A 12,997-nucleotide genomic window follows, 5' to 3' on the forward strand; every position below is an offset into this window, starting at 1 on the left:
ACTGGAGAAGTTGAATTAAATCCTTTGGCGATGAGCACTAGATACGGTTTCAGATTGCTCTTCGCATTTCAGCAGTGCCAGAAGTCTCGGGCGCGGTGGTGGATCTGTTGAAGAAATTGTGTAACTACAGAAACCAACTTTGATTTCTTTAGTAAAGGAGCGGGGGATTCCAAAAATAAGGCTGTGCTGTGGGCTGGTGTTTGTGTTTTAACTCGCAGTCACTGCTGATCGGTTTGTTTGTTCCCTTTAAAGCAGTCTGGCACTCTGAAAAGGAAGCTGCAGTCACCACATGGGAACCCACCCGTGAAACGAAAATGTAAATTAAACATAAACACCTTGAGGAAAGGTGCCAAGGAGGCTGACAGGAGGGAGGAGGCAAGCTCATCACAAAAACCTGCTCCTAAGAGGCAGCTGACTGACAAACAAAATGAAAGCCAGAAGAGCAGACCTTTCATTAAGACGTCCAGCCTGTTTAAAAACAACCCAGACATCCCAGAAATTCACAGGTATTTTAGACAAATGGCAGAGAAGAAAACCCTTGCAATGCCTTGAAATTCAGTGTCTTGAATTCTCACCTTTGCTTGGCAGAGCAGTTCCTTGGTAGATGAAGTTTCATTGCTGATTATGTAGAATGCTGTTGTATCATTTTTAACCTTACTGTGTGTTTTGGTTTTGTTTCCCCTAACTCAGAAAAGAAGTGCAGCAGCTGCAAGAAAATGTTTTCACTACAGATTCCTTCAGCCAGCTGGACCTCCACCCACATCTGGTGAGTGGCAGGAAGGCTACATGCCATAAAAACATGGATTTTTGGGTGGGGGGCAGATCAGAGAGCCTTTATTCGTGGTAACCTGAATATTCACCTGATTTTGTCACTCAAGGTGTTGTCCTTGAGTGTCCTGACCTGTCCCCAGACACAGTCCCAACCCTCTTCACTGTTTGCAGCTGTAATACCAAAAACCCACAGAAAACCAGCAGTGGTGTAATTCTGATTAGCTAAGAAGTATTTTAAGGACATGGGAACTTCCTGGACCACAGAATAAATGTCAATCTTGTGGGTTTCATCCTGTCTTAGTACAAGAAGTAACAAAAGGAACAGTTTGATGATAAAACCTTTATTTCTCTTTATTATCTCTTTAGATCTCCACAATAAACAATGTCCTAAACATTTGCAGCATGACCAGGTAAGCAAATCAATATCAAAACTGCAGTTTACCCCTAAAAACAGCTGTGATTATTTCATTGTATGTAATTGGCTTGTGAGGAACACAGTACCACTGTCCTATTTGCTGTTGGGTTTGCAGGGAGTCCTGCCTTCTAGTTTGGTATTGAATTATAAACCCATCTGGTTTGATGTCAGCACATCTGATGCCTGTGCAGTGGTTTTGCTTAGAAATCACATCAGGAGAGATGAGTGTGAGGAATTTGGGATAAAGAATTTTGAGACAGTGACTGTGTGTTAAAATCTTGGAATTCTGTCCTGTGTTGCATCTGCATTTCCTGCCCTGCTTTGTTTGTCACCCAGTGTTCAGAAGCAAACAATTCCTGTGCTCCTGCAAGGCAGAGATGCCCTGGTGAGATCTCAGACTGGTTCAGGTCAGTGTTGAACTGTCACTGTCCTTCCTTAGGGTGTGTTAACTGCATTTATTTAGGTAGATCTTAGTGGTATAGCACCACCTCTCTTTTCTAATTAACCCTTTATTGAATTTCTTGTCAATCTTCCACTCTGGAAATTAATAGAAACTTTTCCAGACTATGACTGTAGTTTAAGAAGGGTGGGAACAAATGGTGCTTTGGTTTGCTGGATTGTTGGAATTACCACATTTTCTTTTTAATGGAAAGTTTTCTTACTTTCTCCCTTTCAAAAAGGTAAAACTCTTGCCTATGGAATTCCACTTGTGCAGTGTTTGCAAGGAATGGAATGCAAAGTACAGGTAGGTCCAACAGCACTAAATATATTTGCTTTTGATTCTAAGATTAATAAAAATAAAATCCAGCTCCTGTAGTCATTACTGTCTCTTTTTCATACAAGCAATTCACATTCCCCTTTAATTGTACATGTGACAGATGGGATATTCCAGTTCTGTTGAGGTGTGGATGGTACAAGATGAATGTTAGCCATTCCCCATTGCTCCATGCAGCAGGATAAATTGGAAATGGGATAAATTATTAGGTGTGGAGAAGGTAGAGAGGAGAAGAAATGGTCTGGAAGCTGAGAGAACTGCCATGTCTTCAGGGGGAGTAAGTTTTTAATCCTTGGCATGGGGTGGGATTGGGTAATTGCTCCCAGTTTGGATCATGCACCAGAAAATGCTGCTGCAGATCTTGAGCATTTTATGGAAAGAGGTCATCCTGACTGAAGGGTTGAAGCATTTCCAGCCCATCCTGGATTGTCACTCCCTGCAGCTGCTACCTACAGACTGTTGCTGTGCATCAAACAGGAGAGAATCCCTGGAACAGCAGCTCAGGAACACAGGAGTGAAACAAATGTGTGCAATAAAATGTTGGTTTGACTGTGAGCAGCTTTCAGAGCAGCGAGGACAAGGCAGTGCAGGATTGATAGGTGAAAAACTAGATCATTTAAAAGCTGTGGGGCAGAAATACCCTAAAATGTCATGCACAGAGTTGCAGTAAAGCCCTTCAGAGCCTGCTGGCTGAGAGCAGGGAGGTGTGGAGGGCTCTGTTGAGTGCTGCTCCTCTCAGATCCTGCTCTTGTGTGTTTGCAGCGCAGTGACGGCCCCTACGCGCTCGTGCTCGTCCCAACCAGGGAGGTAGGTGGAATTTCCTTTCTCTAGGTGGAATTTCCTTTTCTCTGTCTGTTTAAACACTGATTTTTGGGCATGGGGATGTGGGTCTACCAGAGTTCCCCATGTTAGAAAACACTGCCAGTCTTTTTTTTTTTTCAGATCTTGCCCTCATAAAAAGTGTTGTCATTTTTGTTCAGTGCCAACCAGAGTAAGAAAGAAGGAGTTTCTCAGTTCTCCTCCTGCAGTTGGAAATCTTTGTGGAGGCTGTAGAAGCTCTCTGGCTCAGTGCAGGCCTCTTGCCTTACTCATGCAGAGGGAATGAGCAAAACCAATGAATTCAGCTTTGCAAATATGTAGGTTCATACAAGTGTTTCATTTTTAAAGCTGTTTTTTCAAATCCATAAGTGGGTGCTGAAGCTGAGGACTCCAAGAGTTGGTTTCTCTATTGAACTCTTCCATTTAATTTTTCTTATTTGCAATTGCAAAGGCAGTGTCAGAAGAGGTTATCAACCTTTTTTATTTTTGTTTGGTATGTCAAATGGTAATAACTTCCATGTGGAGAATTGATTGCAGGTATCTCATTTGGGGTCCAATATTTTATGCAGCCTGCAGTGCAGAATCTCTGCTCTGCTACCTGAAAGGAGAAGGCTCTGAAGCTATTTAAATTTTTACAGCAACAACTTAACTGCCTCTTTAGGATGCCATGTGAATACTAAGCATGGAGAAAACTGTGTGTAAGCTCATTTAAAGGGCTGCCATTGAGAGTACTTAGGAAGATAATTTGTGATTACAATTTCTATTACTTTGTAATGGAAGCAATAACCTTCTTTGAGAAAAGAAATGCAGACATAGAAAGATCCAATCACTCCATGAGTCAGGTGAGGAACAGTGAGGGCTGTCAGAAGAGAATTGACCTATGTGTTTCCTTTGCATGGTGTTTTTTTTTCCCCAAAATTTCTGTAATTTTCCCTTTTATTCTTCCTCTGGAGCAAAACCTTCTATGCCTGTAGCTTGTTTTCTCCCCAGGGCATTCACAGAACCCAGCAGAAATCTCTCTTGTCCTAATAGCTGACTTGTGCTGAGCCAGTAGAGAGGTTTTTGAACAGGTCAAAATACAGTAAAAGAGAGATTGTCAAAGAGAAAAAAATAATAAGCAGCTTCAAAAAGAGACACTTAGGATGCATTTAGAATTCTCATATACCTAACAAGATTAATTCACAGATTTTTGAGCCATAGGGATTTGTAATCCAGTTTTTTAGTCCAGAGAGACTTTGTCAGCACTCATTTCCTTTTGTTGATTTCTATAGCTTGCACTCCAAAGCTTTGATACCATCCAGAAACTACTTAAGGTAAGAATTCAATGCTCTGTGATTTTATTCCTGTAAGGAACTAAACAACTTCAGTTCCTGTGAATTCAGCTGGAGCTTTAAGAAAATCCAGCACCTGGCAAGATGTATGGTCCTTAAAGATAAATGTCTTTAAGTGTGTGATTTCCCTGTGGCATGTTTTAAATTATTACATGAGCAATTAAGTGATTAATTATGGCACCCTAGTTGCACATGTGCTGATAAACAAGCACAGTTGATTTTCCCAGCCATTTGTTTGTAGAAATACCTTTCATTGTCTGGGGCTGAGTTATGAATGGAAACTCTGGTGGTGACAAGGAACGTTTTACTGAAACTAATACTGGACAGATGGGTTTCAGATGGGGAGCAGGACTTGGGGAACTGCTTTGCCAGCTGAATGACTGGAGAAATGAGAAGGCTTTTAAAATCATTAAATGATAGTGCTTTCCTTGTAATTGAGGCAGAGTATCTTACCATTGGGCTAGAAGGTGTTTAAATCATTTATTTATCTGATCCATATTTCCACCCCCCTCTTCATTTTTCCTTGGAATAATAGGGTACTTCCTCAAGACTTATAAATTTATAAGACTTATAAATAATAAAAAGATACTTACAAGTCTTTTTTTAGTGCTGGAGCTGTGATCACATCACATGCACACTGCTGTCAGCCCCATCCTCCCTCTTTCTGCCAAGAAACATCATTTTTTGATTAGGCTTTGTCTTGTTATTAAGAAGAATCATTGCTGGTCTTGGTTTTCTTTTCTGTAGCCATTTACCTGGATTGTGCCTGGAGTGCTAATGGGGGGAGAAAAGAGAAAATCAGAAAAAGCCAGGTAAGAAGCCAACTTCTTAAATTGTATTTTGGGACCTTCTGCTCTACAGACTCTTTATGTGCTACTCTTCTTCAGAGTGTTTTTCTTATTGGGAGGGAGGATGGTGAGCTTGGATCAAGCTGTGATCCCCTGGATCTTACACAGGCACAGTGGCTGGGTCAGCAGGAAACACTCACTTCTCTCAGTTGAATCTATTTCTAAAATGTTGATGAGCCTTCTGAGAAGATGATCTCTTGTATCAGTATTTTTTTTCCCTCTCCTGACAAACACCTGTATTTGCTTACCACCAACTGTATTTGTTGTGGGGGAAATTGCTTTCTGGAGAAGAGATTTCCTGGTGTTAAAATTCCCTTTCTTTCCCCTTTTCAAGAATTGGATTGTAAGCTTGTAATCCAAAATGGAATTTTCATTTCTCTCTATATAAGCATACACAAAAAGAAGTTTACTCTTGACAGTAAAACAAGTACTCAATTAGAAAAGAAAACCTAGCTGGGGTGTGTTAGATTTTTTTTTAATATTACTAATATTTCTTTCCATCCTGTCCTTAGCACTGAGTGTGCCTCTGAGGATCAGTGATGATCAAGGATAAATTTTACCTGGGGGGGAAAAAAAAAAAAAAAAATCAGTTTTTATCAGTGAGAAAGTGCTGTCCCTGATTTTACTGTGGCACTTTTTCCCAATTCTTCACTCTGGGACTTATTCCATGCTGACCATGGAATTCTTTCTTTTCTTTCTCTTACCTGGGGTTTATTTTTTATTTTCAAATCTGCCCAGATTACGGAAAGGGATAAATATCCTGATTTCCACTCCTGGCCGCCTGGTTGATCACATCAAATCCACAGAATGTATTCATTTCCGTCGCACTCAGTGGCTGATCATTGATGAAGCAGACAGGTAAACTTCCAAGTGTTCAGATCTGGAAAATTATTACAATCCCCTCTGCATCATGATTCACTAAATATTTTTTAAAAAGTATTAGAGAGAGTGTGATCTTAATCCATTCATGCTCAGTGGACTCAGCCAAGCACCAGATGTCTGGGATTAGGACGAAATACCCGCTTTGGACAGATTGTTGGACAATTATTCATTGCAAAGATGTCATGCACTATTAAGATTTTCTCCTTCCTACAGCACCTTTAACCATCTCTGCTGTTTCTGTAGGATCCTGGATCTGGGCTTTGAGAAGGATGTGGCTGTCATACTCAATGCTTTAAATGCTGAGAGGGAGACACGTCAGAATGTGCTGCTCTCAGCCACCCTCACTGAAGGTGGGTTTTGGACAGATGGGGGCTCTTGTAGCTGAATAATGCACTGGCAACTGCAGAATAGTTGGTTGAGTCTGCCTCTATTACAGCCCAGCCTGAAGCCCTTTGCAGGAGTGGAATTAATTTCTGTTAATTTATTTGGTTTATGGCACTTCCTTCATTACTGGCATTTCTGTCAGTGTATGTACTTCCATGGTCTCCATGTATGTCTCCCAAATTCCATTGCAAAGTCACCCTGAAAAAAATGCAAAAGTGAACCTGAAAGTTCATTTGTTTGCTTTACAAATGCAGAATTAAGGCAAAAAGCTAATGGCAGGAGAGCTGCTGTGTGCTTTGCTCTGTACCATACAAGCAGTCAGCTGCTGAGGCAGGAACTGAACCAGACTCCTGACTCCTGCAGTCTTGACAGAGTGAAGATCTGCTGGGATTTTTCCACACACATTTGAAAGTAGGCCTGCCAAATGCTGTCTGCCCATAAAGACATTTATGTGCTGTAAAATAGCACAGTCAGCTAAAATAATGTCTTGTCAAGGTTCTGGTGGAGTCCACAGCAGCTAAGCCTGGTAAGCCCTAAAAAGGCTGAGGTTTGTGAGGGGGTTTTCTGTCAGTGTCTGGGTTCCTGCCCTCCACTCCTTTCCACTGGAATTGTGTTAGTTGTTTTTTCTGAGTGCATCAGGCCAGGCCAGACTGGCCCTCATGGTCTCTCATTTTCTGTGGTTTAGCAGTGACACGCCTGGCTGATATCAGCTTGAATGACCCTGTCAGCATTTCCATAGCAGATGAAATCCAGAAGCTGCCTGAACCAGCATCACAAACAGATAGGGAAGCCAACAGTTCATCCAACTGCATGGAGCAGGAAAACTTTGCTGTTCCAGAGACACTCCAGCAGTATGTCATGGTGGTCCCCAGCAAACTGAGGCTTGTCACGTTAGCAGCTTTTATCCTGCAGAAATGCAAGGTGAGACTCTGTTTGCATTTATATTGCTAAGTAGCCCTTTGCCCTTTCCAACTCCTTTATCTGTTCTCTGTTGAGGATAGCATGGATTAGATCCAGAGCTTTGAAGTGCATCTTGAACCACAAGAGAGCTGAGGTGCTGTTGTGTCTTTCATGCTGCCAGAGAGATCCCTGTGTAGTATGTACTCATTCTTCTGTTGTGGGCTCACTGTTTGGTGTCAGCCTCTGTAATCCTTTCCCAGATAATTACATCCCCACAACTGTAAACCACCTGGATCTTTTCATGATCAGGGAATTGGGAGAGGCCTTTGGAAGTGGTCATGTGCAATTCTCTTGTTCTTCTTGCAGTTTGAAAAGCGCCACAAGATGATCATCTTTTTCTCCAGCTGTGAACAAGTGGAATTCTACCATGAGCTCCTTGGAAAGGTCCTTTCAGGGGGGCCAGAGTCACAACAACCTGGACATCCATCCCTCTCCTCTGTGAGCTTGCAGTTTCTACGTCTGCATGGTGACATGGAACAGGAAGTAAGCACTCTCAGATGTCAGGATCCACACTTGTATTCCTTATTCCCTATGATTTATTATGTGGCTATTTTGGGGAGGAGGGCAGAAGAGAGGACAGAGAGTCATTCCACCTCTAGGGGCCTCAGTCTTCCATCTGCTAATGAGAATAAGGATATTGTCCCATTTCTGGAAAATACCTTGGTAGCTGTATCTGACAAACACACCTGAAGAGGCAAATGTGTTATTTCAGCAGGCAGAGCAGCCATTCTCTATTCCCAGTGGGTGCACTAAACCATTTATGTCTCTGTGCTTCTCCTTCATGCAGTCAAGACAGACTTAATGCCAAAGGAAAACCTTATCCAAGCCCCAAAATATTATTACCTAATAAGTTTCCCCCATTAAGTGAGGCTGGAGCAGTTTGGCTTTGGTTTTGAAGAGCAGTGCCTGGATGCTCTTTTCCCTGGGATGGAATAATAGCATTGTAACACTGATTATCCCCAAATAGGTTTAGGTTTTAGCCAGATAGGCCTGAGAGGAGAGGTTGGACCTTGCTACAGAGGGCTGAGAGGCCAGGAGGAGAGTGTCAGATGAACTGTCACTGCAGAGGTTCTCTCAATAGCTGAGACACCTCCCTTGGAAGTTCAGGCCCAGATCCTGCCCTTGGTCTGTGATGGAGAGAGCTGCTGCTCTACTCTGAGCTACACAGCAGAGATGGTAAATGAATAGAGCTCTTCTGATGAAGCAAGAGGTGAAGAGCCATTGTTTTTCTCACTCATTCCCATCCTGTGGAGACCAGAAACATGTGCTTTGCTGTCCCTGCAGTCTGGCCTTTCCTCAACCTGCCTGCCTGAGCAAGTGAGCAGGCCTGGTCTGGCCCAACTCTACCCTGACCAGCTGTTAAGCCAACAGAACACCACTAAGTAGCTGGCACCAGGGGAAGGGTTTTGCCTTTTTAGTACCCAGTGTGTAATTAGTGCTTGATGTCTTCAAATTAAGAGCATTAATGGAGCTAAATTGTGGATCCCATATGGTACTGCTGAGCACGGCTGCTGTCATTGTCAACAAGATACAGCGTGCTCTCTTCTTTAATTTTTGTCAGCAGAGGGTTCAGTGTGTCAGCAAGGCCCAAGTTTCTCTTCTTTTCTAGAACAGCACCTCTAGCTGGGAGTCAAGTGTGTGAGATTTCTTCTCTGTCATCAACGTACCAGGACATTCACTTAGCTCCTAGCCAGAGCTCCAGGGAAAGGCTTGAAACATGGAAATTAGGATATTTTGGAAGGCAAGGAGAAAAAGGAGTGTAGGTGCAGAGGTGGTGTTGGCAAGTGAAGACCAAGTTCTGCTGAGAACTTTGGTAATTGATGCTCAGAGATAGCAAACATCATTGTGTTGTAATGTGAGTTGTTGAGTCAGATTTTGTGGCTTTCATCAAGGAAAAAACATACCCCAAAGCTGTTAGTTAAAATAACTGGAATGTTCTTGGGGAGGCTTTTGAAGGGAGCTGAGGGGCTGTACTGGGTTCCTGCAGTTCCCTTCAATGGCTCAAAGACTGCTGGGGGAGTAATTTGGGATCTGGGTGCTGTGGGTGGCCCTGCCTGTGGGCCTGAGCTGATGTGAGGAGTGGGGGCTGCAGGAGTTGTGGTGGTGCAGAGCAGAGAGGGGAACAAGGCTGGGGAGCACCTGCCTCTGACCCTGGTGGGAAGGAACAGCCTCAGTCCCAGTGTCATCAGCCCCAATGGTGGCCTTTGCCAGCACAAGGGAAAGGCATGGGAGGGTTCCTCCTCTCCCCTTGGGCAGGGATTTCTGGCCATCTCTCCTGCCCTGTTACTTTTCAGCCTTGTCCCACAGCAGTTCACTGTGCAGCTGAGCATCCCTGACACTCAGTAATTTGAGTCAGAGCAGTGCCTGTGTGCATGCCCCATTGGGCACATGATGAGGCTGATCTCCTGTGATGTGATTATATCACTGTGTCAACAAAATGGGCTTATCCTGCCCATCGTGTGACTGGACAGACAGCAGTGAACATGGCCAGCTTTGCTTGTCTCCACAAAAGCCTGTCCTGCCCATAAAGTGTGCCAGTGCTTCTGTTGGTGCTGCCTAATCCTTTGTGGATCCCCTCTCCATGTAAAACAGTTCCTGTTTTCTGGCACACACAAGCTGTGCTTCTGTGCAGACTGTGGAGGTGTTGGCTGCTCTGATTTGCCCAAATGCATCCAGGCTTCCACAGACACTGCCTGCCTACCTGGGACCACACCTGTGTGCCACAGGTTTTCCATTTGCAGGAAGAGTCTGACTGGCACTTGTGAGGCCAATTCCTTTGCTTTTGAATTTGTACATGATCTAGTGAACAAGAGAGTTTAATTGTTACCTTAGCTGATTTGCTTTGTGCTGTATTGTAATGTGTGTAAGCACTCTTTTAATTCTTCCTTTCCAATCTTCTAGGAAAGGACAGAGGTCTTCCAGGAGTTCCTAAAATCCAAGACTGGCATCTTGCTTTGCACTGTGAGTAACTTGGAGTCCCTTTGCAGCTCCACACTAATGGGCCTGTCTGATCCCTAAAGGTAACCAGAGGAATTGGCACTGAGCTCTAATTCCAGCTCATTGTCTGACCTTGAGGAAGGTCATCTCCTTTTTCTGAATCTCACATGTTCAGTAAGGACTGGAGCCTTCTTTGCAAACTATTAATACAATTCTCTGCTGAACTGGAAGAATGTATGTCTTATATTAGAGACCACCAAGCATTTTGCATGGTCTTATGTCTGGAAAAGTCTGTTCCTTTGAAGCTGGAACCTTGCCCCCTACATGCAGCCAGTAGAATGCAATCCTAATTTGTAGTGTGCCTTGGAACTGCCAGGAAAATTGGATGGAATGTGGTATTTCCCATCTTAATAACTACCCCAAGGTTAAAAACAACCACCTGCAGAGGTGGAAAGAGGAGCCCAACCAGAGAAGGAAAAGCACATGCTCTGCTTCTCTCCTCACCTTGTGCCCTTCCAGCTCCTTCCAGGGGTGCTGAGGGTGAAATTCTTGTTCTCTGCTGAAGTTTGGGTTGTGGTGGCACCTTTGCCTCCTGCTCCTGACCTGCAGGGGCCACAGGCTGCTGCAGTGGTGCAGAAGGCTGCACGATTTGCTCTCTAATAGTGGCAGCTGTTGATCTGAAAACGTGTGAATCTTGGCGATTTCTACCCACTGCAAAGCTGTAAATTACAGCGATCGGGAGTAATTAGAGCTGAGAAACCCTCTCCAGCTCTGAAATGACTCCTGTTCTTGCTGCATGTTACTCTTAAAGCAAACCAGTTGCAATTTTTTCAGAGTGTAGGGGGCTGAATTTTCTCTTTTTTTTCTGCCCACAGTTCAAACTAAGAGTGTCATGTATATATTTAGCATTGCCAAATTATTTATTATGTCACTTGTTACCTTCTGGTCCTGCTTTGTGTGCACAACCTTTCAGTGATTTATCAAGGTCAAAATGCATCTTTGCAGTGCATAAGTGGAACTGTAACTTGGTTTCCTTGTATACAGGGGTAATACTTGAATGTCAGAATTAGGCAGGAGAGCAGAGCTTAAATCATTCAGTGGTGTAGATTGTTTGGTAAATTCTGAAAAATAAGCAGCTAAACTTTGTTATCCTTGATGCATGTGCTGCCTATAACTGAGAAATGTCAGGTATGTATCTTGTTTTTGAAATTCCAATTTAATGGGTTTGGAAGGAAGGTAAATGCTCAGTTTTAGACAAAGAGAAAGCAAAACCATTGCAATCACTAGGCTGGCTGTGAGTTCCTGGGTGAGAAGGTTTGAAGGGAAAATGCAGCCTGTGACAGGAAAAATCTGTCAGGAAATGTGCAACTGTTGACAAGGTAGGAAGAATTCGGATAAAGAAATCTTGGTGGATGGGATTCCCCTCTTGAGACACTGGAGATGTGGTTGGGTTTCCTGCCATGCCACAGACTCTGTGCAGCTGAAGGTGGAATTGAGGTGACAAGGCAGGTAGCCACACTTCAACTGAGCAGCAATTTTTTTGGGTTTGCTCCTGACCTGTCGCAAACGGTCATAAATGTGGAGTAACCTGGATTTCCATGAGGAGGGTGGTGTAAGGTAACACATTTATTGTAACCCTCCTCCTCCTCAAGGGAAGCCACTTTGCATTTCCTGCAAGGCAGGGCTGCAGCTCCTGCTGGTGCTGGTGCCTCTGCCTCAGCTGGCACATGGTCAGCACGTTAAGCACAGTGAGCTGCTTGTCTGTGTCCAAAATCTCCCTGTGCTTCAACTCCCCATCTGTAAAATGGGGAAAGTAGCACAATTCCATCTTACAGAGATGTTGGGAGGACAAATGCATTGAAAGCAGGAGGTGGCCTGTTACCACAGTAATGGGGACCATATGGACACCTTAATATAGAGATACACTTTGCACCAGTCCCACATTACAGGTGCCTCCCCAACGCAGATGTCCAAAGGGCAGCCAGGCTCTGTGACCACCTCCTGCCTCTAAGGGCATTGCTTTTTCTGACACTCTTCTCCATATCAGAAAAAAAAAAAAAAAAAAAAAAAAAAAAAAAAAAAAAAAAAAAAAAAAAAAAAAATCTGCAGAAAGGTGGTTCTGTTCTTTTCACTGTGAAATCATGTTTTGTGCCCACAAAATTTTGGAACCTGGCTCACAAAAGAGCAACACAGATAATGTTGCTGTCCTTCCCTTGTCCCTTATGCCATGTTCTCCACCCATCTTTCCGCTCTAGTAAGCAATGGGACCTGCTGTTCCTTTTATTAATTTGCTCTATGTCATATGTATATTAATATACTCCATAAAATATTTTTGCCAGACAATATAAACTGGCAGACAAGAAAATAAAGAAGGGCCGTGTATCTCAGAGGGATCTATCCAGATTTATTTCTCTCTCCTTCACTGAAAGTTCTTTGCGGCTTCCTTTGGGATGTGCCTTTTAAACAAGTTCATCTCTTCCAGGGAGGGAGGAAAGATCATTTGGAGATTGTTTGCTGTTTACTCAGTCACGCTAACTCATCTTGCCAGTTTTCTGGCGGCCCCAGCCAAGAGCTTTCGCCTCTGACAGCTTCTGTGCTCTCCCCTTCCTCCTCTGATTACGCAGCCCAATCTGTCACCCTGCCGACGGGGGTCTCCACCCTGCTGATGGCTTTCCACACTCGCCTGTAATGACTTTTGGCAGGCCGGGAAGGCGCGAGAGCTTCTTCCCCAGCTTGGAGAGCCGTTAGGCCCTCTCTGCCTGTTAGCTAAAGCACTTTGTGAGGTTCTTTGGTAAATAAATGAGTCATTTTAATCCAACTGACAGCCTGGCACCTGAGCAAGCTGCCTTCCATCTGTACTTCTAGGCCTCATGTA

General features: G+C 43.7%; 1 protein-coding gene across 2 annotated transcripts in view; it reads left to right on the plus strand.

Annotated features, from left to right (window-relative positions):
- The window catches only part of DDX31 (DEAD-box helicase 31), a 43,344-nt gene that overhangs the window by 803 nt on the left and 29,544 nt on the right, over window positions 1-12,997 (plus strand). Inside the window, exons 2-14 of one of the 2 annotated variants that reach the window (XM_079324630.1) lie at window positions 253-506; window positions 691-766; window positions 1,138-1,181; window positions 1,523-1,593; window positions 1,867-1,931; window positions 2,724-2,768; window positions 4,052-4,093; window positions 4,859-4,923; window positions 5,698-5,817; window positions 6,085-6,191; window positions 6,911-7,146; window positions 7,492-7,668; window positions 10,087-10,146. In XM_079324630.1, the coding sequence (XP_079180756.1) occupies window positions 253-506; window positions 691-766; window positions 1,138-1,181; window positions 1,523-1,593; window positions 1,867-1,931; window positions 2,724-2,768; window positions 4,052-4,093; window positions 4,859-4,923; window positions 5,698-5,817; window positions 6,085-6,191; window positions 6,911-7,146; window positions 7,492-7,668; window positions 10,087-10,146 (1,362 nt within the window). The remainder of the gene's footprint in view (window positions 1-252; window positions 507-690; window positions 767-1,137; window positions 1,182-1,522; window positions 1,594-1,866; window positions 1,932-2,723; window positions 2,769-4,051; window positions 4,094-4,858; window positions 4,924-5,697; window positions 5,818-6,084; window positions 6,192-6,910; window positions 7,147-7,491; window positions 7,669-10,086; window positions 10,147-12,997) is intronic. The other variant, XM_079324631.1, reaches the window with a different exon arrangement.

Source organism: Erithacus rubecula (genome assembly GCF_903797595.1).
Source record: "Erithacus rubecula genome assembly, chromosome: 21".
Lineage (NCBI taxonomy): Eukaryota > Metazoa > Chordata > Aves > Passeriformes > Muscicapidae > Erithacus > Erithacus rubecula.